This window comes from Lissotriton vulgaris, chromosome 3_1 (assembly GCF_964263255.1).
Source record: "Lissotriton vulgaris chromosome 3_1, aLisVul1.2, whole genome shotgun sequence".
Classification (NCBI taxonomy): domain Eukaryota; kingdom Metazoa; phylum Chordata; class Amphibia; order Caudata; family Salamandridae; genus Lissotriton; species Lissotriton vulgaris.
The window spans coordinates 888515609-888542404 of NC_141689.1; the positions used below are offsets into that span (position 1 = coordinate 888515609).

A 26796-nucleotide genomic window follows, 5' to 3' on the forward strand; every position below is an offset into this window, starting at 1 on the left:
AAGTTGGATGCCCTCAAGCGGGCTCCTCATTTTATTTTGACATTGTTACATAAGAAACACAGCACAACTGTGTCCACGGTTCCCCTAACAATTTTTCGTATCAATGTAGTGATTACTTTGAATGATATGTCACATGTAATCTGCCGCCTTAATTGTAGCGCAGTTCAAGAATCCCATAAGCTCAGTCAGGATCCTTTCAGATTGAAATAGTAGTGCCACCACCAGTGTAATAGGCAAGTAAGCATCAATTTCTGTGTTGGACACTGAAGACCTCCAGTCTTGGTGTAACTAGAATTTATTCACATGTTGCCCAGTTAGGCACAGTGTAAGTTCATGCGACTCCTAGAGTATATTGTGCTTGGCTCAGTTGAGGTCTTTGTTGCTCTTAGTGAGTGCAAAACATAAACACATGCTATAGTCAAGACATATAAATCATACCTTTAACGTGATGTTGCTAGCTAAGTGACATTCGATCAGTATGGCCTTGATATGCATAAAAGAGAGGTAGGGCAACATATTACCCCTGCTCAACTCGTATATCAACAGACTAATTTGTCCAAAGTATGGTGCCAAATGAGAGATGAGGGTGTTTTCTTACCGTGTAAGTTGTGTCCATCTGTAATCAAAGTTGAGAGGGCATTTCATGTATGCGTGTGTTTAAGTAGCTGCCATACAGCTATTGTCCCTGCTTTTGGTCGCCATATTGGTGCAGGAAGCAGCTCTCGATACAAGCTAGTATTACAATAGACAAGCTAAGGCTGTAAACAGTACAAACTGTCCCAAAAGGTGTGAGAATATAGTGAATGGATTTAAATGAATAATTTGTGCCCCATGTGAGCTGCTGGGAGATGGGACCTAGTCTTGAAAGACTGAAGTATACTGCTGTGTACGTTCCAAGTCATTGTGTGGGAGAAACACTCCAAAACCATAAGTTAAATAGCAGATAATTGTAGTTGGGAGTCAGAGCCCCAAAGGTGTGCACAGGAAAGGTCATCACCACTTAGATGACATGTGGTAGAAATATGTAGGGATTGTATTTACTATTCCCCATAGGTCAACACCATTATTGGTGAAAAGAAGAGGTCCATATATAGATTGTCATGACATGATGGATTCTATGTCCATCCCACTTCTAAAACAAAGTACATCCTCATGGTGGTCAAATTACATTCTACATGTGCATACATGGGTAGTGTACAAGGGAATACATTGTATATTACAGTCAGTCCATCAAAAACATATGTAGTTCTCCGCCTGTGTTTAAAACCCATGTCTATTGTTCCAAGCTGGATAATCCATTGGCTCTCTAGTTGCCTTAGTGCCACTGTTCTGTCTCCTCACCTGGACATGAAGTCGGATGGCACTATGCCATGGAATCAGATGTTGATCATATCACTTATGCCTGTGTACGGTGTTGTAATGTACTGCAAATGGATAGCTACCGTTATTACTCCTGATCTACCTGAAGTGTACCTGGATTTTGTTCCTTTAGGGGTCTGATGGTGTTCCCATTGTAAATGCGTCCACAAACCACATATCTGGTGTTGCAATTCATGAATTTGGTGATTCTGTGCTGTCTGTTAGTAGTTTATTGAAAAGTTGTAATCCTATCCTTCGCAAATCAACAGACATTGCACTGCACACATTTGTGGAAGCCCTTCGGTGGAGTGGGCAACAATGTGTTTGGGTTGAATGGTTTCATATAACTAATTTAGTGACTGCTTAAATGGTCTCCCTTTGTCATGCATGAGGTTGGCTTAGTGGAGATAGCTCCTCTGATGGCCACATGTATCAACCTATTTTGCATTCGCCAATGGTCTGAAACCACTAAATTTGACCATTTGCAAATGTAAGATGCCGTTCCAGATGTATGGAAAAAAAGGCTTTGGCAGTGCATGTTAGGAAATGCTATTACCATTGACTCCAGGTCGGTGGTAAGCATGTGCAATTTTTGAAAATGCACAACAAATTAATTTAAGTGCCATGTAGCGCACACATGCCCCTAGGGCACGTGTGCGCTTTACATGGGCACATATTTTCTTTTTGGAGTGCTTCAGGGAGGCATTAGGCCCCCGGGCACCCTTGGTTTTGCATTAATTGATAATCGCAAATTAGGTAATGCAAAATCATTCGCACCTATGGGCTTTAGGCCCATAGGAACGAATGGAGCAGGGAAATGGTCAGAACACTGCAGCCTCAGCCATGCGTGTTCAAACTACGTGAACGCTACCATGCTTGCCTTAACCATGCATCTGCGTGGTTAAGGCTGTGCACGGTCTAGCTACTAGCAGGAAGCAGCCAAGCAGCAGGAAGGATCAGGAGTGAACGCAACACAGTGAGGTAAGTAGGGCAGGGGCCAAGTTTTGGGGAGGGTAGATTGCATGGTTCGGGGGGGCTTGGGGTAGTTTTCAGGGCTGGGGGGATTTGGGGTAGTTTTCAGGGCTGGGGGGATTTGACGTCGTTTTCAGGGGGTTGGGGGGATTTGAGGTAGTTTTCAGGGGTTTGGGGGATTCGAGGTAGTTTTCTGGGCTGGAGGGTTCGGGGTAGTTTTCAGGGTTGGGGGGTTCGGGGTAGTTTTTAGGGCGGGGGTCGGATAGTTTTCAGGGCTGGGGGGATAATTTCCAGGACTGGAGGAAGGGGGTAATTTTAGGTGTTGGGCCGGGTTTTTGGGGTACCATCGGTGCTAAGGGCGGGGGGCAAGGATTGTAATACTTCTTTTTAAGGTTTAGAAGGGGCAGGGTAGTTTTTAGGGCTCAGGGGGAGGGGTTAAGACTCAGGGAGGGGGAGAGAGGAAAGGGAGGAGGTTGGTTTTCAGGAGGGAGTGGGGTAGTTTTAGGACTTAGACCGGGGACAGGTGTCGGAGGGTTAAGACTTACCTGTGAAGCCTTAACCACGAATATTTGTTTACCAAACATGCCTTAACAAATCCTAATTCGTTGTACAGGTGTGCATGGTAAAGGCATATTCGTGGTTCTATCACACTACCAATGGAGTAGCATTTCCTATTAGCGATTCCTCAATTGTTATTGCGATACTGTAGGAATTGCTATTTTCTTACATACCATTTTGCGTTCCCTAAATAGCAATTGCCTAAAATTCGCTATTTCGAAAATGCAAAATGGAACTTTAATACATGTAGCCCAGGGTGTTATCCACTAATAGGATGTGCCAGTGTGTGTTAAGGATCTTGTATTTCTCAGAACTAACTGAATTATATGGGATAATGAAGTTGGTTGTGTCTCTAATTTCTTCTCAAGTTGGTATTAGTAAACAGATCAATGCGTTTGATAATGATCCTACTCTTAGCTCCATTCAGGGTATCTCTGGAATAGCACCTGGGATATCACCTGGTCCTGCACCTGGCTTCCATTTTCTTGGGTTCTGGCAGAAACGTTCCTGAAACCTATTCTACTTGTGAATGGGGAAAGGCTTCCAGCCCATTCCCTTTGTTAAAGTAGGTGTCTCCTATCTTAATTGACATGCACCTCTCTCATCCCCTCACTTTCATTGTTGCTGTTTCTTTGCGGAAACAATTACCTCTATGGGCTCTGTCTTAGCTGACATCAACAAAATCCCTATGGCCAGTTTCCGATGGTCTGACTAGTGGCTTTTGCACCAGAATCCCTGGAAACGTATACTAAAAAGGGAAGATGCATATCATCAGGATTGTGAGGAAGTAGCCTTAGGACTAGAGCGGTCGACCTCGAAGCTGGGGAACCGGGTTCGATCTCTGCAATGACAGCTCAACATCCTGTGATTCTGGGCAAATCACTTAATCTTCCTGTGCCCAACAAAAAATAAAATTAATGTGTCCATCTGTAACGAAACTGGTGCTCATGTAAAGCACTCTGATACCTGATGTCTCGGGTCTAGTTCGGGCTATATAAAACTCCATTAAAAAAAATATTAATAAATAAAGGTTTGTATGTATGTGTATATGCCCTTATGGTAGTTGTATAGCATGCACCTTTACACAGGCATCAGAGGGCTGTACAGAATCAAAGGCAAATGTGCCAGCGGCAAGTGATTGAGGAGGTAGTTGAGTTCGAAAAGTTGAATTCACTTTTACTTTGTTGTTATATAGCGTTCTTTAAAGATGTGCGTCTTCAGCTGTTTACTAAACTGGAGCAGGCGTGGCTTCCAGCCTTGACCACCAAATTGGGATGAATGCTGTTCCCTTTGAACCTTTAAGTTGTAACCATTTGGACTTACAGGGACCTTTGGACATAATTTCAGAGCAGATTTGCTGTCCAGGGCTGAATCTTGGCCTGGCTGCCTCCAGTTATCCAGAGTACCTCTAAATGTGGATTCCAGCTTGCATCTTTGCTGTTCTGACCTCTAGAGAGATGGAGAGCTTACCTGCCTGCATGAAGAGGTTTCTCCTGGCAGGAGCACTGACTAAATTTGAAGTTGGTCTTAAGGATTGTATCAAACCACCTCACAGTGTAAGACTGGAATGCTCCACCGTATTATTTAGCGCCTATCGAATGTACTAAAGGGTTACTTGGTTTTGCTGCATGCTGCGTGAATCTTTTCTAGATTCACATGCTGTGCATTGTTCTACCATCTAGTGGTTGAGTTTCTATACTCTTAGGCCTCTTTTTATCTTTGTTTTTTTGGACGCCGCATGTGATCATTTGGTGGTATGTCCGTCCCTCCATGACATGACGTGTGACCCTTAAGCCCCTGTGCGTAGTTGCCATCTTTGGAATCTTTTTTCTGCAGTTGGGTCCTGAAGCATCAGCTAAAGCTCTGCGGATGCTGGGAGAGAACAGCGAGAAGTCTGAATCATCAAGGACAACATGGAAAAATGTCACTGCAAAGGACATCTGTAAAAAGAGAACTAACTGAAAAAACATCGAAGATCCCCCAAGAAGTAGGTGGGCCACGTGGATGGATGACCACAGGGCCGCATGTTCGGAGAATGCACAGACTGGGCAGACAATGGAGAACATTCCCTCTAGCTTCTGTCCTAAGTGTCATCATGAGTTTACCCAGAAGGACAACCATCAAGTCTGCAGCCTTTACCTTCTGAGTGACAACAGTGCTGAAGACTGCGAAGCGTGTGCAGAATAGTTCCTTCCTAAGACGCTAAGGACTAGAGCAAAACAGAGGCAAGCATACTGCAACTCTATGCAGGCATTGAAGAAAGGGAGCTTATCATTGAGGAAACTCTGGCTGCTGAGTGAAGAGGACAGTGCTTCTGTACCAATTTTTTTTGTATAAAGTGCAGTCGAAACGCATGGAGCCCCACGGTTCCAGGCACAGGGTCACTAGTGGAGGACTTCCCTTAGAGAAAGCAGGAAGTCTGTCACTAACATCACCATGTACAATTCGGTGATGAAAAGGGTGACTGACAGTTATGGGGACCAGCTGGAAGAAGAGAAGGCGTGGCCTTACTTTCTTCTAGAAACCCTACTACCCTCGCAAAGCCAGAATGAGTAGATCTCCCGATCCTGCCCAGCATTCTACAGAGGCATTCAGGGAGCCATCCGCCTGCAAGACCGTTACCCAGAGGGTAGAAAAGAAGAATAAACACACTTCCAAGGACCCACTACACATCTGGTAAATACAGTGGCAGACTCCATCAACGTGGCTATGGTAAGAGAGAGTCCCCACTTCCACTGGGCCACCCCGAAATAAGGGAGAAAGAGAGTGGAAATGGTGAAGTGAAAAATGGAGAGAGAAGCAGCAACACAGTGGAGGATCGCGAATTTCAACACACTCCTAAATTAGTATGCCCATCAAGATTGGGAAGACGTGAGCTAATGAAATTTCTCCCAGAGCAGTTCCAAAGACAGGCAGCCCTGCTCATAGAAGAGGAGAAGACCATGCTTGAAGTCTTCAATCGATGCCACAGACACAGCCAGCATGTCTGTATATGGTTACAGTTACAATCCTAAGGAGGCACGTCTGGCTACAGTTCTCAGGGTTCAAGAGTGAGGTGCAGGCAGATATCATTGATACCCTCCTTCGGAGAATAATTGTTTGGCACGGTGACACACTGCAACAGTGTAAGAAGTAGAACACGTCCAGAGTCATGGGGACGCTGCAGTTTTGAGGTCAACAGAGGGGGGCAACCATCATAAAGATACCAACTAGACGGGGAAGTTTCCAGAGCGCACCGCTCCAGGCACCCGGGCAACATCAGTCAACAATGCAGCAGTGGCTGCTCCAAGCAACCCAGTGCCAGCCTTTTTGGGGTAGAGGGAGAGGTCAGTCCTCCAGAGGAGCAAGCTCCTTAAACAAGTGATTCCACTTAACAGCTGCCCTACCACATCAGAATAGGGGCCTTCTACAGGAGTATAAGAAAATCACATCAAACAACTGGATCCTCAACATCATCCAACATGATTATTGCATAGAACGTATAAAGACACTACCAGTGGTCAGAGCAAAGTAAAGATCTCACTCGCAAGAAAAAGGTTGATGCCTGCAACAAGAAGTGTAGGAACAACAAAAATCAATAAGTGAAACTACTCGATTTACTACTAATTCTAAAACCAGACAATTTATTACGACCAGTTTTGGCCTCTGCTTCTTAAACAAATTAATGAAAACACACATATTTGAAAGGATAACACTCCAGGAAATACGCCGTGGTGGCAGCAAAAAGAATATATGGCAACTGTAGCCCTAAAAGACACTTATTTGATGCATTCCCATGAACCGCAAACCTAAAAGGTAGTGGTTGATCGTTCACCAAAACCACTATCCATTTAGAGAGCTCCCCTTCGAAATCAAGTTAGAACCCAGGGTGTTTACAAAATGCCTCGCTGCATATTTAAGAAGGAAAGGGATACATCTTTACACCTATGTAAACAATTGGCTATTCATGGCAAGCTTATTTTACAATGCAAGAGCAACCTCAGGATGGTCATTGAGACTTGGGGTCACGATAAATAAATAAAAAAGTCAACGAAACCGTAGAGAGAAAAGATCTTTCTGGGAATAAGAATCAACACATTAGAGGCAAGAGCCTTCCCCACCCTTAAGAGGATTCTCTCGATCACAGAACAGGCTCACTCCTACCACAAGTGTCAGTCTCTGACATGACTGTGGGAAAAATTATGGGCATGGTAGCCTCCTGCATCCCACTGATTCGATGACCTGGTGAAATGTGGGTACCTCAATAGTAGGCCGACCTTTCATACAACCAACTCCAACGACGACCATCACCATGGACTTATCCCACACAGGTTGGGAAGGGCACATGGGAGAGCTCAAAATTAGATAATTATGGAACGCGGAAGAAGCAATCCAACACATAAATGTCCTGAATCTCAAGGCTGTCTTCCTGGCCCTAAAGGCCTTCCGGACACAGGTGAGAGTAAAGACAGTAAAATTCCAAATGAGCAACAAAACCACAATATTATGGCTGACCAAACAAAGAGGGGGAAGGTTGCATGTGCTGTCAAAATTAGCCCAAAAGATTTGCATATCGGCAGGTCCGATAAGAAGAACCTTGACAGCAATACACTTGCCAGGCATAGAAAATCGACCTCTTTGCAACCCCTGAAAATGCAAAGTGCCAAGACTTCGCCTCCAGGCACCTTCACTGCTGCTCCCTAAGTAATGCCTGTCGATAGACTGGTCACAGAGATGTGTGCATGCTTTCCCACCAATGTATCTCATACCTGTAGTGATAAACAAGTGCAAACAGTTGCAGATTTCACTGATATGAATTGCTCCATAGTGGGCGAATACAGGTGGTTCTCAGATCTAGTGGAGTAGGTGCAATAAAACGTAAAAAGATTACCAACAACACACAACCTGCTCTCCATGCAGGAAGGCAGAGTCCTCCACCTGGAAACCAACAGCCTGAGCATAACGGCTTGGCTCCTGAGGACATAGTATGGTCACCTGGACCTCCCAATACAATCCATAGACATCCTAAAAATAGCTAGAAAGCCAAGCACAAGAAAATGCTATACAGCGAAATGGAGGCAGTATATTATGTGGTGCAAAGAAAAGAAACTGGTTTACAACAGGACACCACAGTGGTCAGATACCCCATGTACCCTCTGGATAATGTTTTAACATACGCTTCACTTAAAGTACACTGTGTTGCAATAGTAGCGTACACAATAGGACATATAGGGAGAAGTTTCTTCATGAACCCAGTTATTAAAGCTTTCTAGAAGGAGCAAAAGGTGTAGCTCCACTGATTCCCATGTGGAAACTCAACTTGGCGCTAACTCAAATAATGAAGGAACCCTTTATCCCGCTTTACAAGGCAGAACTACAGCTCCTGACCTTCAATACACCCTTTCTAATTGCTACCACATCGCTGTGTATGGTGAGCGCGCTGCCAGCGGTAACTATTCAAGAGCCCTATCTGCAAATACACAAGGAGAGGGTAGTCAGACAGTCCAACCCACACTGCCTCTCAAAGGTCCTATCACAATTCCACTTTAATAGATAATTCAGCTCTCCGCTTTCTTCCAGCAACTAAAACTCCAAGCTGGAAAATCCCTGCGTGCGCTAGATAGACTTAGGGCTGTGATATACTATCTAGAAAGGGTAAAGGAAGTCAGTTCTTTGCATCTTTTGTATATTCAAACAAAGGCTCACCGGTGGCAAAGGGCACCATTGTAAGGTGGATAGTCCAAACAATCCATTTTCGCTATCAAATGGCTCCTGTGCCAGAGCAAGACCCAGAGCACATTCGAAAAGGGGGAGGAGAGTTACCCTGGCCTTCCTAGCAAACATTTCACTAAGGAATATTTGCATGGCGACCATGTGGTCATCCGCCCACACCTTCACAAATCACTGCTGCGTGGACATCCAAGTGAACAAAGTATCACTAGAGGGACAAGAGTACTGAAAGTCTATTCACAATCTCTACCTCATGTGGACTCCACCTCAAAAGTGACCAAGGATTTCACTACAAAATCATGTCCTGCATGTGAATCCAGAAAAGATTTAGGCTGAAAAATTGAATGTTATCTCATACCTATAGGAGCACCTTTGCAGCGTCTTGAATTTTCTGGATTCAAATGCAACCCATTACTTCCCCAGGAAATGAGGTGTAACAAAACTGGAAAAATATTGCATACCTTTCAAACATAGCCAGAAACCAATAAGGACAAGAGGAGTCCTCAAAAGAAAGAAACCAATCTGAAGCTGGTGAGCATGCACACAGGCTTCCGGGCAGATATCTGGGATGTTAGGGAGTGATGGGCATAGCACCAAATAACCGCAGACTATGCCGCCGCCCCCCAAGTAAAAGCAGAGAAAAAGAGGGCTAAGAGTATTCCAAACGAAACCACTAGATGGTAGAAAAATGCAAAGCATGTGATCCCAGAAAATTCTTCAAGCGGCAAAAATAACCCTACTGGTAAGTAACCATTTCGTAATCTAATTGTAGTGCAGTAATATTGTGGCCTTGGGACTATGGGTAAACGACAAGAATTTTCTAAATAGTTTTTTGTTTTTGTATTCTCAGTGTTTAATTTTAAGTTCTATTTATGTTGTTGCAAAGAACTAGCAGTGTTCCCTTTGTTGGATAAAACATTGGCCCAAATGAAGTTAAATAGAGCTGGTATGAGCTTATTGCTAACCACTCTTATGGTGTCTGAACTCTTTAATTGCAGTTTTATCAAGTGTGGTTTACTGCAGTCATGGTAGCTGTTTATGGTTAAGGCATCTGGATTTATGGTCTGTTTAGTAAAAATCCTGGTTTATTAACAAATCAGCAATGGGGGTTGAATTTCACATGCACTGAAATCTGAGGTGTAGGCAATTTTTCCTGCTGTGTGTTTTTTACACAGATTTATTGGCTGCAGTTTCATTGACATTTTTCCACGTATTGCAGGGCGAGTTCTCACATTTGGTGCTGCTGGCAGCTTTCGATTCCATTGATGATACCAAGCTTGTGAAGCAGTTGGTCATATCCGTAAGTTGAAGAGACGATCTGTTTTATTAATCATCATGCAACATGATGACTTTATACCTTGATAAGATTTCCAAACAGTTATTATTTAATATGTTGCTCTTTTGTCTTCGCATTGCCACTATCCCTGAGATTTGTTTTACTGCATTTGTTTTATCGGCATTTTACCATTGCTTAATCTAACATTTTAATCTGATCAAACCATTCAATAATGCTTATTTAATTAAACAGTCAACAGCACTATTTGCTTAAAAGCTTTCTTAAGCAAACATATTTACAGTGGAATGCCATGTCTAACACATTGGGTAGCAGATCGTTGACTTAATGCCCATGATGTCCTTATTTGTTTCACTTTGAACCTGCTCAAATATAATCGTTCTACTTTTGACTTCAGATATATTTGCCAACATATTTTTCCAGAGGTTTAGAGCACTCTGGTGCTGTTATTTGTAAGATAATTCCCATTTTAAACTACCTGTACTATCGGTCGAAATTGTACTTTATTTGATTAAGAAATAATCATAAAAGTAGAACATACATACATACAATACATATACAAAACTGAGAAGATAAGATGACCAAAATGTAATAAGACTACACAATTTAAGAACCACATTGTCTTTCGGCGTGACAAGGCAGATTTTAAAAGGAACTTACAGCAAAACAAACAACATCCCCCTTTAGTAAAGTTAAAAAGCAAAGAACTGTTCTATGATGAACAAAGTTGTCTTTTCCATGTGGGAATTAAAAAGCATTTTGAATAAATACAGTACAATTTGCTGAGAGATTAAAAATGTAAAAATGCCTGGACAGAGACCCATCATGGTGATACCAACCCAATGGGAAATAAATTTATAAATGAGTAATACCGGTTCAACAACAAGTAGGGAGTGTCCTAATCACACACCCAGCCACCTTCGATGAATCCTTAATAGCAGGTTGATTAAAAGAGACAAGAGAATTGGATCAAACTGGGATTGATTGAAGGTAACAAGAAGATAGGATCGAACAGTGAGACTGGATAATAATAGGGCTTATTTAATGAAATCTTTGATTAAGGAAAACCAAGCTCCTCATGGCATATAGAAGTGGAAGATACAACATAAACGTTGGTTATCTTCGAAATGTATAATGTTTGATGTGAAGATTCTTCTAATGCAAAATAATCATCACTTACATACAACCACATGGCAGCATGAAGTCATTATAAAACTGTTAATAATATAAAAAGAAAATAAAGTTGCTGCTAAAAACTACAGATAAGACTCTAAGTAGTAAAGTTTCCCAAAGAATAGGCACAGTTCGGTGTGGCAGCTGTCAGTGGTCGATGTCGGGTCATCATGGTCGCGTTCCAGATTATTGCAGGGGCAGAGTACACACGTTTTGCTGGAATAGTGCTTCATGGATGTGCCATTGTTATAGTTTAGAAAGAAGCGGACCCCTATATATTACTAGTGCGCTTGCTATACATAGGGAAACATAATTATTTTGAGAAAGGTCTATAGCCAAGTGAAAAATATTGATAATACTAAACACTATATATGGAAGACACTAAAAAAAATGAATAAAGATATTGCCCACCAGTACAAAAACTATTCTCCCAATCGATGGATCATTTATTTTATTATTCATAAAGCATATGTGTATTTTATCTTTTTTTAAAAAAACATTTTCTTTCTTTTTTTCTCTTGATTATATTGATGATTTGCAATTCATGTACAAAATGTTATTACAATCGCACAACAGACAAACAAAACAAATAGCATAAGACAAGGCAGATGATGGAGGCAAAGCGGTAGGGTAATTACTGTTTTTAGTGTCTTCCATATATAGTGTTTAGTATTATCAATGTTTTTCACTTGGCTATAGACCTTTCTCAAAATAATTATGTGCCATTGTTATAGTCACCTTTGCACGTTCCTCGAGGTTGGTACAGGGTCTGGAATTTGCTGATTGAGCTTGAGATATGCATGATGAATAAAGATTGTGAAGCTTATATTTAGAGTAGTGTTCTCTGGGTTTAATGCCGCGATGATTGCCTGCCTACAGGATCGAACTCCCAATCTGTTCCACTCGGGCCTCAGTTTTAGTCTGCGCTGGGCCAGCAATGCTGGGCAGAGGCATACAACTTGCTCCAAAGACTCCACCAAGTCCCCGCAGTCCTTGCACTGTAGCTCGTCTGATGAGCTACGCCAAAGTGGTAAATGTTTCAGAAAATGCCATTCCCTCAATCTTAAGTGCCATAAACCGCAATTTTAAGTACAGGGGATATGTGCAGGGCAGGTATGGTGAAAGAGAAGCCAACTGGTAAGAGTTGATTACTGTCCATGCATGCTTGCGTTTGGCGAAGAGTACTTTATCGGTGGTATGTTTACCTGTGCTTTGTAAATTGGTCATCTGTTCACTTTTAGTATCAAGAGGCTATACCTAACCTACTAGCATGCTCAGTATCTTAAACGCCTTAATACTGGTTCCGCTGGAGAAACATTAGGTTTCATCTCAGGTCTCTATCGTCACTAATTCATAGGGTAAGTGATGTAATCGGAAAGATGATGGAAACTCTGGATAAATTACTAAGTTACTTTATTGAGTCAAGTTGTTAAGATAGAAATGATAACCCCATCAGGAGCAGCTGTCCTGCTGCTCAGCCCTCACCCAACTGACATTCACAACACACTAACATTCTATTCATCCAACATTCCACATCTCATGCATTCTAGCTGAGCAGCAGGAAGATATAAGATACAACATATCTCCCTTTGTTGGGAAATTTAAAAGAATCAAATAAAACATCGACAACATGTCCAGTAGAATTGGTCAGTAGATTCAATAAATTTAACCACAGCACAAGTAAGATAAAATGTGCAATATAATCAATAAACGATAGGTATCCATAGACCTCACTTCACAACCAATGACACAATCATCAAACTGACGTAAGACACATCCTGTCCCTTTCCATACTGACACACGCACACAACAGTCTGAACAAGCATCACATTACTTCCTGAAATAAACAAACCTACATCCATATGCCACAAATCATACTAGTTGGCCAGACCAGTACAACAAGAAAGACACACAGAAACAAACCATAACATCATATATAAGCATCAGGAAATAACATGCACACCTCAGACCAAGAACAAGCACTCACATAACTCATTCATGCGCCGAACAAGCACTCACAAAACTCATTCAAGCGCCGGGTATCACACACCACACAATACATAATAAAGACTGACCATATACAGCATAGTCATCTCATATACAGGGTATACAACATAGCCCCCACACACAGAAACTAATGAGTTGTCTAGCAACTTGACACAACTCACACACATTTGTTGTGGAACAGCTCTGGGTGACATAAACAACAACAACCAAATGACACTAACAAGGGATGAGCGCATACACATAACCCCCTCAAACACAAGCTAATGAGTTGCCTAACACCTTGACACAACTCACACAACATTTGTCGTGGAACAGCTCTTGGCGACTTCATCACTTCATCAATTGCACAAAACGTTGGCTCTTTGACCACATAATTTGACTTCCCGTTGTTGTAATACTTGAACGTTGTGCCCAACATGGTCTCTCAGAACCGCTTCCATTACTGGGTCGTTCATCCTGTTACAACGACTTCTGGGCTCGCAGACCCTATGCCATTACTGGATCGTTTCTGGGCTCACAGACCCTCTTCCTTTACTGGGTCGTTTATCCAGTTACACCTACTTCTGGGCTCACAGACCCTATTCCATTACTGGATCGTTTCTGGGCTCACAGATCCTCTTCCATTACAGGCTGAAATATCCCGCTAAATCTTTTCCTCGTATTAAAGGATTACAGTGCACTCATGAAAAACTCTGTCCCATTTAGTCTTCCTCCGGGTTCTTAAACTTAAAATACATTCAAATTGCACGAACTCTGAACCCACTAGATATGTGGGTAACAATCTTTGGCGAGGACGTAGCAAGTCAGCACATTGCAAGAAGCAGACTCCACTTCATTTGCAACACTCAGATAAATCAAAATAAGTACCTTGACGCTCCATGGTGCAGCGATAATCGTTTCTAACCTCACCGCAACAACACCTACGTCAGAATCTTGCCTTGACGATGTACAACAATTGACTCCTATTCCAAAATGGAGGCACGCACATTGACGCAGAGTCGGCTGGTTTACGGCAGGTAGATGCATCAAATACTTCCACGCCATCATCAAACGTACACGGAGAGTCGTTTCGTCACAGAGAGAAGATACAGAAGGTATCTCGTGCAGGCCGCCTTTCAAAATCAAACTGAAAACGCTAACTCGCCTCACTTTCAGGTAACAGACAAGATGCATCGAATAAAATATGTGGATGACACTCTTCATCTTCCTCTTTTTTAAAACAACACTGTCTCTTCACTAAAACACGCAAAACAGGTTCACGTCTCTTCCGTCATTTATTCCACTCTACTTTTCCACGGAAGGCAATGAAACAAGAGCTGGTAATAATTCTAAACACCGGTGCACGATTCCTCCTTGCCCCCGAACTTCAAACTAATTTCACATGAACCGGTAGCTTGTTTACGCTTGAAACGCCGGATCTACTCCGTGACTCGATCTTTTCTCCCAAACTAAATTCACCATACACTGCAGCTGGCATTTATCATTTTAATTTGCACTGTCAGATTAGGGTTAATTGTCATCAAATACTTTGCTCCGAGGCTCGTGTTACTGCCCCCGAACCACCAACCAATTTCTAATCTGCTGCAAATAAGCGCCTTTGGTTAGTTCTCGATTTTTCTTTGGCACCATATTAAAGCTTGTAAACACTTCACCGAGGCTCGATTTTATGCCCCCGAACAACAACCAAACCAAACCAAACCACAGCTGGTAATACGCAAATGTATCTGGCAAACTTGGGTTTCAGGGCGACCGATGACCGGGTCACTGATGGGGTTTAATTGCCAGACAGCATTCAGACACACTTTTAAATACTATTAAGTCATTTACCTCGAGACTTCACAGTTTTTCCGATTTTCTGTACCTTTCAGATTTCCTTTCCCAATTTTCTGTTTGAGTCAAGACTCTGGTTTGTTTCAATTTTCCTTGTATTTGCACGCACGGGTTCTTTATCAAAACATCGCCAAATGATGTAATCGGAAAGATGATGGAAACTCCGGATAAATTACTAAGTTATTTTATTGAGTTAAGTTGTTAAGATAGAAATGATAACCCCATCAGGAGCAGCTGTCCTGCTGCTCAGCCCTCACCCAACTGACATTCACAACACACTAACATTCCATTCATCCAACATTCCACATCTCATGCATTCTAGCTGAGCAGCAGGAAGATATAAGATACAACAGTAAGCTAACATTTGAAGTACTTGTTGAGCCTTTAAAAATCTGGACTGAACATTCGTCAAACCAGGCAAAGTTTATGCATGCTTCCAAAATAGGTTTTCACCAGTATGATGTTGATGGAGAAAATGTATCAGTACAGGAAATATTAATGGATTGTGTGATCCACACATACCATAACGTCAGTAGCACAGAACACAGTAAGAACTATCAGATAGCCAATACAAAAACTCAGCACCTCCCTCTAAACAGACACTGCCACAGACAACCCTGGATGTACAACCAAGCTCAGAGATTCAAACATAGAAACTCCTTTCCCATACGTTACAGAATCCCCTGTTCATCAACGTCGTCCTGACTGAGGATTTCCCATATTTATGGATAAAGGCGCATTTCTCCATGTAGTCAAATGTAGAGGGAAGAAACGCATAAAACCAGTGCCTCCACCCCTGCCACATCTCTTCCTCCCCATTTCTGAAACCTAGGTATGAGACCCGCAAGTAACTCATTCTGAGTCCTGCGACCCATTGCTTTACCTATGTCCAAACAGTAATAGCCAGTGATATTTACTCATGGACGCTCCACACACATCCAAAGATCCTCCTCTGAGCGTTATCCCAGTACACAACTAGTCATGAATAGACTTTAATCCACAAGACCAGTATTAAAACATTGAGGTAATTTGTTGCCTTCTCACATTCACATTGAAACACATATAAACTTCCAAACATATACATGTAACCCTCAGGGGCTTTATTACATATTGTGTTCAGGGAGTGCAACAGGCATCTGTACCTGCTGACAGTTGTGCAGCCCCATCTATAGTAAAGATGTAACGACTACAAATTTGAATCTTTAAAGGGACAGACTTGGCTTTTGACAACCGCAACATTCAGCCGCAGCACCGTCAGGGTTCTGAGAAACTCTTTAGTCCCCGGCAATTATTGTTTTACAAGTTGAGCACTGCTGCTAACAGTAGGCCCTTTATGCTGTGCTTAGAGTAACCCTAGCCCCTGACTGCATGCAGCTGTCGGTGTTGCTTGCCGTTGTCTGCAGTGTGGTGCTGTCCGCTGTTAAAGTTTTGTAAAATGAAGCTTGTTTTCTTACTGCCTCAGTCCAGCTGCAGGCGATTTGCCTCAGCTTCATGCTGCTGACAGATCTGCAGCCTGAGTGGGTTAAGTTTTAGCAGAATGACCATGGTCTTCCAGCGCCTACTCTTTGGCCCTCACAGTGCAGGTCTGGTCTTGGTGGATGTAGATTCTGCAAGGCCTACTGTTCGTCCTGTTTGGTAGTAGTTATGTAGCTGGATGGAAGACTAGCCTGCTTGCCTTTGCCTCGGTTTTTGAGCCATCCTTGGTCAGCATGTGGACACCACTTTCTGCACACAGGCTAAAAGTAATTCTTGCTATGAGGAGACACATATCTTTTTGGAATCTGATTAATTAATCGTGACTTGCCGCTGGAGATGCATGAATGTTTCTAATGGTATTCAGTGTGTGTACGTTTTCTCAGAAAACGGATCACATGGAGTAAAATATTGAACATAGATTTAGCTCACTGCACCGATGCCAACCTAGAATCCTCTCTGGGTCTCTTTTCTGGCTTCTTCCTTCACAAGGCCACACTGCTTGTTGGCACCAAGACGATTCCAGACAGCGGACTTTAATCCCTTTGAGAGTGGACAGATTTAAGCATGGATTTAGCTGCATTTTATGAAACTAGTGACATCAAATGCCACTCTGGATGTAAGGATTTTACTACTGTATTGTGCTCCAGTGAGCTACCTACCATTGAGAGGTTTGGCAAAATCCACTTCTACACCTGCTTTGTTTTGGAAGTTGCATGTGAGTTCGCTTCAAAATTCTGTGCAAGGTCTCTTCTCACAGTTGGGAGAGGAGAGCACAGACCTTTCTAGTGAGAAAATGTGTGTACCCTGTATGTTGTAATTTTGGTTATTTCCAATACCTTTCTTTAAAATATTGACCTTGCAAGGTAGAATTCTCTTTCTCAAAAAAAATCTTTTTCACTCGATTTGTGAAAGTTGGAATTTATTTTCCAAAGCCTTAGAAAACCGTGCTGAAAACTGATGTTGCCCAATAGGCACAGGCTCGCCCTTGGTTACTATTTTTCAGCCTGTGTGCTATTTATTTGTTACCCTTTTTTAAGGCCATAATTCACAATACTGCATAATTTTAAGGGTGAGTTTAAACAGGTATTCATAGGGTAAGAAAGGGGATGTTTGTTATCAGGGTAGTGAATACTCAAAAGCACTTTCCAGGTCTTATAGTTTACTGGAATTTTTTGTTGATGGAAGAGGAAGGTGTTTGTATCTCCATTACGTAAATTACGTATTGTATTTCATACACAACCCATATGTTCATTCTACTCATTGAAGCAAGTCCTGTCCCGAGTTGATTGTGTGAATAAATCATTTTTTCCTGTGCCTCAAGTCCATTTTTCTCTTTAAATTCCAGAGCAGCAAAAACCTTTTTCATGTTCACAAAGTTGTCAGGCAGTAATTTTATTTGTATTTTTTTCCCTTTCAGGAAATGATTGGTTCCCTGCCAAGTATCATTAACAACAAATATGGCAAGAAGGTTTTGTTGTATTTACTGAGCCCTAGAAGTAATGCACATTTCCTCCCAGAACTTGTGAAAGTTCTGCAGCAGGGCGATGAGAACATGCACAGGTAATTGCCACGCCAATACTTTGTAAATATCTTGTATTGGGAGGGAGAGTTGGCTGTGTGTGCAGGTTTTAGTGTGCGTCACTGTGGTTGCTATTTTAAATCATAATTTAGATTGGTCTATGCTTGTATCTATGTGTTACCTTCAGGTTGAAATCTTGGTGGGCTGACTAAGTCTTTCATGTTTCTTTGTTTCTTTGGGGGACCCATTGAGTAATCTCAGTAATCCCTTATTTTCATTTGGAAGGGCTGTCTCCAGAACAAGTTGTATATAATTATTCTCTAGAGTCACTTGTATTAGGGTCCTATTGATGCTCTTGACATGGCTGTGAGTGCAGGTGCAGGCCTAGATCAAGTTTTGAAAAGGCGATAGTGTTCTGAGCTTTGTCTCTCATTGAACCTTTTAAAATGACAATCTCTCAAGGAGAAGACTTGCCTAGAAATATATACTGTTTTCTGATTCTTGTTTAATGGTAATTATTTTTTGTTGCATGGGAGACTGTGTAATTCCGCTTTACCTTTATAAAATGTAAACAAAAAAACATCAAATCTTAACTCTGGATTTTGTTCTGGGTGAACATCAGTTGCTGCCAACTCGTCTGCATATTTTAAAATAAATAAATGACTGACAATGACAGAAAAATTTACATTTTTCAATGTTCATTCTGTTGTTGTTAAGTTCATATTTTGGCTGTAGAGGCTAATGTAGAAGCCATTTTCTCTCATTAAAATTTCTTTCATTTGGTCGTGTTTTCAATTTGCAGTCTGCCAAACTCAAGAGAATATCAAGTCATGACAAACTACCTTCTACATCAATCCCTCCATTGGGGTGTGTAGCAATACTGCCCATTAGTGTACTTTACATTCAACTCTGATTCGGGCCTTTAACAACTGGGATAGTTACGCTATAATACATTTAAATAAAAAATGACTGTCGGTGTGGTATAGAGTTTTTGAAATACGTTTAACTTGCAAAGTTTATACATGTTATTTCTAGAGAGATTTGTTAGTAAAAGAAAAGGCATATAATGCTAAATTGAATACGTAAGACATTGGTGGATGTGTAGATTTAAGGTAAGATTTTCCAGTGAGAATTTAATAACAAATCCAAACATATAAACTATCCAGTACAATGACTGAGGGAACTTTAAAAGACTGAAAAATGTCGTGCTGGAGAAGCTAAATTCCAAAGCACCATTAGTCCACTCTTCATCCCATCTTAAAAATATTTCTTATAGTCCGCTTTTCTCCTGAAATAACGTGGATAATGGCACATTTTGAGCAAACTTGTATACTTTTATGTAGAGTTTTGTAGCAAAAAGACATGTCAGGCTTCTACTAGGGTAAAGTGAAGAACTTGGAGATCATGGCCTTTCTGAAATCTACCACTCTCCTTGATCCTCAGCCAGATGGGTTGAGACCCAATCGCTGCAACGGAAGAACCCATTGTAGACAAGGGTGAAAGGCGGCCTTGATCTTTCTGCCGCGTTCAATTACGGTTGATCATTCTCTTCTGATCAACCAGCTTGTACACATAGGCATCAAGGATCGAGCATTGGAATTGCTTGGCTCCTGTCTTTCCAACCGTGAGCAAGTTGTCACTCTAGAAAAAGTCACTTCAGATCCTTTCTCACTCTTGTGCCCGGTCCCCCCCAAGATCTCGCTTGGTCCCCCCATTTATTAATGTGTACATCATCTCTCCTACTGAGCGTATTAGATAGTGTAGTTTTTCAGTACTTTCTTACTCTGACAACTCCAGATTGTAGTGTCAGGCTTGTCTAATCCAGAAAACATAGCTAAGCAATTTAACATCTGCATGAGTAACATCGTTGAGTGGATGCAGAAACATTGCTTGGAACTAAATTCCGAGAAAACTGAGGCGCTGCAGTTTGGCAGTAATGCCTCCTTCTGGAATACATCATGGTGGCCCTCCCATCTAGGTTCACTTCCAGTTCCGGTTCAATAAGCAAGGAACTCGGGGGTCTTTTTTGACTCTAAATTGTCTTTTTCTAACCATATAAATCAGGGAACAGCCTCTTGGTGTTTTTTTTAATTTTTTTTTTACATTAAACGCCCTAAAGAAGATCATTCCTTTTCTTCCCTAAGAGCTGCGAAAAAAAGGTTATTAATGTCTTGGTAATCTCGAGGTTAGATTACTGCAATGCTCTGTATGTAGGCTCTTAGCAGCACCTACTAAACAAATTAGAAACTCTCCAAAATGTGCCAACCCGAGTGCTGATGAATCTTCCTAAATTCAGCTCAGTCTCGCAGACTATCTTTGATCTGTATTGGTTACTAATGAGAGAGTGGATCAAGTTCAGGGCCCTGTGGGCACTCACTAACACAAACAAATCTGGCATTCTTGCAGTAGAAAGCATTTCACACCATATAAAAGTATTTCTTTTGTGAGTAATTCTCAGCATGAAAACCAAAAAAAAGCTTCAACTAAAGTGTTCGTCAATTTTTTTTTTTTTTTTAAATAGTAAGAAAGACCCTGTGGTCCGCCGTCGTGAACTTCTAGAAGCTGTGTCCCCTCCTCTGTTGAAATACCTGGAGGACCATGCAAGAGAGCTTGTTATGGACAAAGCATCCTGTGTTCTTGTTCCCAGTATATTAGAGTCTGCTCTTGGAGACACCCAGCCTGCTATGGATGCCATTGCCACCATGGCGGCAGAAGAATTTGTTGCAGGTGGAATCGATGGAGAGGTAAACATTTACTGAAAATGCAAATTGTAGTTCTTACCAGTAAAATATATGAATTGCTCACGTAGTGTCCCTATTTTGCTATCTAGTGATTGGGCGTGAACGGTACTTTATCTTGAATGGCACAATGGTTGACTAGTAGCGAGTTTCAGATACCCCACACCTGGGTTGAAAATGATCCTCCACTGATTTATAACTTGTGAACGTTTGTAGGATTTTAGCAAAAAGAAGCTAAAGGAGTGTGGTCCTCTCTTGAGACATGCAGGAAGATTGGTTTTAATCTGTAGAATACCTTGTGAATGATGCGCATAGATTATTTGCTGAACCACTGGTATCTAGTGGAAAGACCATAATGTTGATGCAGTATGATCCTTGTTGAACATCACTGGCCACTCAATGAGAGTATGGGTTATATCCTGTTTGGGTTGCGCTACAGACTGCTTGCAAAGGCCTATTGTGTCAGCCCATTTCTTGCGAGTCATTTGCCTGCATCCTATTCGATGACTTTCCTTCCTCTTCTTGTGTCTATCTCTACTCCGGCTCACAGCTACATTATCATCCTTTTGACTGGATGACTTGTATGCTGCCATCAAGGAACTACCTCTTTCTTTCAGCAGTCGGGTATGCTCAAGAATTGCAATTTTCTCTTTTGTGCGCACAATTAGTTTATTTTTTTTGTTCTGTGTGTAGCTGCCAGCCAGAAATAGCATTCCGCAAGGATTCCACTTTTTTATTGTGCGCATTAAAAAGGGTTTTTTATTTTTGTTTTGACACAAACTTTCGGAGACTGCATATATCTGCCAAATAAGAGACCTTCTTTCTAAGGGAAGCATACAGAGCTCTCATCTGAGAGACCCCAAATCCAACATCTGAGGGTTGTAAACATCACTTTAAAATGCACTGCACATTCTTTCATGACTAGGGTTCCCATATTTCGCACAGAAAAATACTGCCCAAATTTGTTCATGTTTTTAGAGCCTGAAAGGGCCAATAACTGGTCATTTGCTGAATAGATACTTCAAGAAAATCAAATGTATTCTATTCAACATGTCATTTTTGTCTTTGGATACTTTGTTACACATTTATGGATAGTTTAGACCATTCTAAAATACTTGTGAAGTGATTTCCTCTTTAATATGCTGCCTAATGTTTATTTTCATAGGGGGGAAATGCTGACTTTTGCTTTCTTTTCATATTGTTAAGCATGACCTCCGGACTGCTTTTAGCTGTCTGTTTTCAAAGACCATTTGTGTACAGTACAATACATCGAGTTGGCTTTGGGCTAGCTCATTGGTTGCCTTTCTTGCCAATTTCATTTATTTGTTTCTTATTCAGTGACTTTCCATCCTCTTCTTGTTTTTGTTCTTCCACTAGAGCATAGCTTCTTTACCATCCTTTTTATTGAGTCACTTGTATCTTGCTAGGGCTAATATCATTGCAATACTTTCTTTCTGCACCAGTGAGAAAGTGCCTCTTTTGACAAGGTTAGCACCCCACTTTTTGCCTGGAAAATGATATTGTTTCTATTAAAAGTGCACCTGGACCTTGCTAACCAGGTCCCCGGTGCCAGAGCTCCTTCCCTAAAACTACCACGATTGGCACAACTTCAGAACCCCCTGTAAGTCCCTAGTAAAAGGTACACCTGGTACCTAGGGCATTGGGGACCGAGGAGGGTCCCCTAGATACCCCTCACCAATGCAATGCAAACTGACACTGTAGCCTGCATGCCTTGTGGCAGTGAAAAATGACAAAGCTGACATGGCAATCTGCCTGTGTACAGTGTCAAGCACCACTGCCTAAGGTATAGCTAAGTCACCCCTCTAGCAGGCATTACAAGCCCCAAGGCAGGGTGCAGTATATCTCAGGTGTGGGCATATCTACATGAGCAGATATACCCCTTGAATATTTAAGTACATTCTATTTAAGTACATTCTTAATATTGTAAGTGCCAGGGAAGCCACAAGGAGCACATGGACTAGAAACTCTATAACTCCAGTCCCCCAGCACCTGATGGCTTCACTAAACCCAGGAGTGTTTGATACCAAACAACTCTTCTTAACAAACACACACTGATGCCAGTGTTGGATGTATTAGAAAATGTACCTAGAGGGAAACTCAGAGGGGCCCCCTGAACTCCTACCAACCCTGGTGTGGTCTCTGACTTGCTTAATGCAGCTTGACATCACCATACATGTTTCTGGACCCATGGGGTGAGAGCCCTTTATTCCTGAGGCCAGAAACAAAGCCCATCCTGGGCAGGGGTGTCGCACCTTCTCTCCCAGGCAGGCACAGTGCTCAAGAAGGAAGCTACAAAGGTCTTGCCGCCTTTGTAATGCGACTCCAGCTGGCAGCCCCCGGTTCAAACCCCCACTATTGGTAGGGAACCGTCGGTAAAACTAAGTGAGAATAGAAGGTGTGCCCCCCGCTTTGCCAACTCCTACCCTCTGGTGCTGAAGGCAAAGTCAAGCAAATTTTTAGTGCCCACCATCTTCAAGACGATGGGACTTATCCACAGGAGGATGGCGTAATAGAGGGCGTAGACACGCCAAATAATGGACCCATCAGTCCCTACCTGTCACTCCCCTGTAACGCTCCTAGATCTCCTGGCCAGAACTTGCAGCCTTTTTCCAAAATGGATCTCCCCCATTGATTTGCATTGGGCGCTCCACGCTGTTTGCATACTGCACCCGGCTGCCCCTGTACCACTGAGCGTGTACGTTGTGTGCTGTCTCCTGGAACCCCCGTGCTTACACTTAACCCCCGGAGGCCGGGTAACTAAACCATGTTACTTGTAAGCAGCATCTCTTTGATCACCCCCTTTCTCCATTGGATAACATTGGCGGAAGATTCCGCCCCTGTGCCGCTGGAGGTGCAGAGTTGTCACCTACCTGAACTTTGCCTGGTGGTTATCCTGAAAACCAAGACTGTATTACTTACCTGCAAAACTGCATTCTTGTTTTCCTCCCATAGGTTAACAATGCTGAACCGAAAAATTACACTAAGTGTCCACTTTGTAAAGTGAAAAGTTTTTTTATTGAAAACATGTAAATCTTGCTCTTAAACTATATCTAGAAAAAACATATTTTTCAAAAATTTGGCCTGGATCTCCTTTTTGAGTCGTGTCATTTGTTAGTCACTGTGTGTATAACAAATATCTTACACTCCTCTGTGTTAGGCGTAAGGCTGCTCGACCACACTACCACAAAAAGAGCACTTTAGGTTTTCCTAGAAGCCCTGTACACTTCTGGGGATTCTCTGAACCCTTTACATGATATAACCAATTAACTGGTATATCACATAGTCAAGCCAGTTTACTTCAGCTTTCAATTGGAACATATGTGTTTTCTTTTTCCAACATGTTCTGCTTTCTTCAGTACATGCACCCCCTCAACTTGTCTGTGTCTTTGCCACCCATACCCTTGCTTGCTTTTTCTACCCTCCTAGTGCCTCCGTTCCTTGAGCCATCCCTTACCTTTTATTTTTAGATCTCACCTATTTTATCCTGTAGGGATAATAGGCGAGATTCTAGTAAGTGGTCCGAAAAGTCTACCTAGCTGCGGATCGCCTACAGTTCATGTGAGCCAGGCGCGTGCACGTCGCACATCGCCACCCACACCATTGCCAGCCACATCCCACACCAACCATTTGTCTGAACCTCGGCATCAGACTTCAAAGGAAGCCGCTCCACCGCCACCCACCACCATCGGACTTCAAAGGAAGCCGCTCCACCGCCATGCAATGCTCGAGCGGTGCAAACTGCTGTCATTTGATGCAGTAACTTGTCGATACTATTGGTTAGACCATACCATCCCGAATTCAGCATTATCTCTAAGAATGCATCCACAAGATGACATGTCTAAAATTATATTAAAAACAAAAAACGATCGCACTGGAAGGCTTTTTTTGTTTTTCAATCCCCAAAATCATGCCATATCTTTTGTTCCTATGAGTATCCGTCTGCCTGTTTTTTTGTTTTTTTTCACATTTCACATTTTCTGGACATCAGGAATCCGGTTTATGTCGCCTCTTTCTCATAGAACTGTCTTAAAATTATTTCACTCGGAAAATCACATCAGTATTTCACCCGCCCTCACTCTACCACTCTACCGCCCTCACTCTACCGCCCTCACTCTACCGCCCTCACTCTACCGCCCTCACTCAACCGCCCTACCGCCCTTTCTCTACCACTCTACCGCCCTCACTCTACCTCCCTCACTCACTCTACCTCCCTCACTCACTCTACCTCCCTCACTCACTCTACCTCCCTCACTCTACCTCCCTCACTCACTCTACCTCCCTCACTCTACCGCCCTCACTCACTCTACCGCCCTCACTCTACCACTCTACTGCCCTCACTCTACTGCCCTCACTCTACCACTCTACTGCCCTCACTCTACCACTCTACTGCCCTCACTCTACCACTCTACTGCCCTCACTCTACCACTCTACTGCCCTCACTCTACCACTCTACTGCCCTCACTCTACCTCCCTCACTCTACCGCCCTCACTCTACCACTCTACTGCCCTCACTCTACCACTTTCACTCTACCACTCTACTGCCCTCACTCTACCGCCCTCACTCTACCTCCCTCCCACCCTTGCTCTACCGCCCTTGCTCTACTGCCCTCATTCTACCACTCTACTGCCCTCATTCTACCACTCTACTGCCCTCACTCTACCACTCTACTGCCCTCACTCTACCGCCATCACTCTACCACTCTAAAACCCTCACTCTACCGCCCTCACTCTACCGCCCTCACTCTACCACTTTACCGCCCTCACTCTACCGCCCTCACTCTACCGCCCTCACTCTACCGCCCTCACTCTACCGCCCTCTCTACCGCCCTCACTCTACCACTTTACTGCCCTCACTCTACCGCCCTCACTCTAAAACCCTCACTCTACCACTCTAAAACCCTCACTCTACCACTCTAAAACCCTCACTCTACCACTCTACTGCCCTCACTCTACCACTCTACTGCCCTCACTCTACTGCCCTCACTCTACCACTCTACTGCCCTCACTCTACCACTCTACTGCCCTCACTCTACCACTCTACTGCCCTCACTCTACCACTCTACTGCCCTCACTCTACCACTCTACTGCCCTCACTCTACCACTCTACTGCCCTCACTCTACCTCCCTCACTCTACCTCCCTCACTCTACCTCCCTCACTCTACCTCCCTCACTCTACCTCCCTCACTCTACCTCCCTCACTCTACCTCCCTCACTCTACCTCCCTCACTCTACCTCCCTCACTCTACCGCCCTCACTCTACCGCCCTCACTCTACCGCCCTCACTCTACCGCCCTCACTCTACCGCCCTCACTCTACCACTCTAAAACCCTCACTCTACCGCCCTCACTCTACCACTCTACTGCCCTCACTCTACCACTCTACTGCCCTCACTCTACCACTCTAAAACCCTCTCTACCGCCCTCACTCTACCACTCTACTGCCCCCACTCTACCACTCTACTGCCCCCACTCTACCACTCTACTGCCCTCACTCTAAAACCCTCACTCTACCGCCATCACTCTACCGCCCTCACGCCACCGCCCTCACTCTACCGCCCTCACTCTACCGCCCTCACTCTACCACTCTATTGCCCTCACTCTACCGCCATCACTCTACCGCCATCACTCTACCACTCTAAAACCCTCACTCTACCGCCCTCACTCTACCACTCTAAAACCCTCACTCTACCGCCCTCACTCTACCACTCTACTGCCCTCACTCTACCACTCTACTGCCCTCACTCTACCACTCTACTGCCCTCACTCTACTGCCCTCATTCTACTGCCCTCACTCTACCGCCATCACTTTTTACGCCCTCACGCCCTCCCTCTACCGCCCTCAGTCTACCACTCTACCGCCCTACCACTCTACCGCCCTCACTCTACCGCCCTCACTCTACCACTCTACCGCCCTCACTCTACCGCCCTCAATCTACCACTCTACTGCCCTCACTCTACTGCCCTCACTCTACCACTTTCACTCTACCACTCTACTGCCCTCACTCTACCGCCCTACCGCCCTCACTCATCACTCTACCGCCCTCACTCTACCTCCCTCCCACCCTCGCGCTACCGCCCTCGCTCTACGGCCCTCGCTCTACCGCCCTCACTCTACCACTCTACTGCTCTCACTCTACCGC

General features: G+C 43.3%; 1 protein-coding gene across 2 annotated transcripts in view; it reads left to right on the forward strand.

The window, feature by feature from the left end:
• Positions 1-26796, forward strand: part of PUM3 (pumilio RNA binding family member 3) — a 320840-nt gene that overhangs the window by 216657 nt on the left and 77387 nt on the right. For both annotated transcript variants that reach the window (XM_086961213.1, XM_086961214.1), the window contains exons 13-15: positions 9818-9898; positions 17796-17938; positions 20419-20641. In XM_086961213.1, coding sequence (XP_086817339.1) covers positions 9818-9898; positions 17796-17938; positions 20419-20641 — 447 coding nt within the window. The remainder of the gene's footprint in view (positions 1-9817; positions 9899-17795; positions 17939-20418; positions 20642-26796) is intronic.